Source organism: Octopus bimaculoides, chromosome 1, assembly GCF_001194135.2.
Source record: "Octopus bimaculoides isolate UCB-OBI-ISO-001 chromosome 1, ASM119413v2, whole genome shotgun sequence".
NCBI lineage: Eukaryota > Metazoa > Mollusca > Cephalopoda > Octopoda > Octopodidae > Octopus > Octopus bimaculoides.
The window spans coordinates 95,919,402-95,920,345 of NC_068981.1; the positions used below are offsets into that span (position 1 = coordinate 95,919,402).

General features: G+C 38.2%; 1 protein-coding gene across 1 annotated transcript in view; it reads right to left on the minus strand.

The window, feature by feature from the left end:
- Window positions 1–322: 322 nt before the first annotated feature.
- Window positions 323–944, minus strand: part of LOC128247932 (carboxypeptidase B-like) — a 5,280-nt gene continuing 4,658 nt past the window's right edge. The window contains exon 3 of the mRNA XM_052968402.1: window positions 323–715. Coding sequence (XP_052824362.1) covers window positions 471–715 — 245 coding nt within the window. The 3' untranslated portion in view covers window positions 323–470. The remainder of the gene's footprint in view (window positions 716–944) is intronic.

Genomic DNA, 944 nt, shown 5'->3' on the forward strand with positions numbered 1-944 from the left:
TTACCTGGAAAGAAACAATGCAGTTATTAGTAAGCAGGGTTGAAATTAATGCATGCAAGATTTCACAGCTCTCGCACCACTCCTTCATAGTCAACCTACGAAAACAGCCCACCCTCGTATAATTGTTTTCTGGGAAGTCTGAGTTCAGAAACAATGAAATTGACTCTGAAATTTGGCATTGGTAGATGACAACTGAAGACGAAACTGATCCACAAAGGTGACAAATTTCTGGTACTCATCGTATTCCATTGTTTGTGGACAGAAACAAAGGGATAGTTTGCTCAAAAGAAAGATAGATAAAAGGAAACACGCCAAGAACTGATAATCAACTAAAGAAATATTTATTTCTATTTGAGACCAGTGCAAAGACAGAAACTACAACCAGCATTAGAAGAAATAACAGATATTACAGATGGGGATATCTTGAAACGATGTCTGTTCTGATATGTTCTCCAGAAGAGTTCGAGTGGTTACGTGCGACGTTTACGAGATCTCCGTCGTCTCTTTGTTCTTCGTTTACGTTGTCGCCGTGACTTTTTAGAAAGACCCTGAGCAAAAGCTTTCAGCCCGACGAATGTCTCCTCACAGGTTTTTGGTATGAGTTTTCGTGGAAGCAAGAAGCCGTAATGTCCAAGATCACGTAATTCAACAGTGTAAGCATATTTGATGCCATGGTTCGCTTTGGCATAGTCATCAGAAGCACCACTTGCAATATCTACAACAGATAAATTTCAATTTAAAAATTAAACTATTCCAATAAACGGAGTTTATGGTATGGTTTTAACGGGCTAGTGGCTGAAAATTTAAACTGTATGAAACGTATTGACCTATTCTTTCATTAGTACACATATTTGTGTGTGTGTTTGTGTGTTTGTGTGTAGTTTTTAACTTTTACTTGTCTTTTACAGTTTTTATACTGCGGCCAGGCTGGGGCATAACCTTGA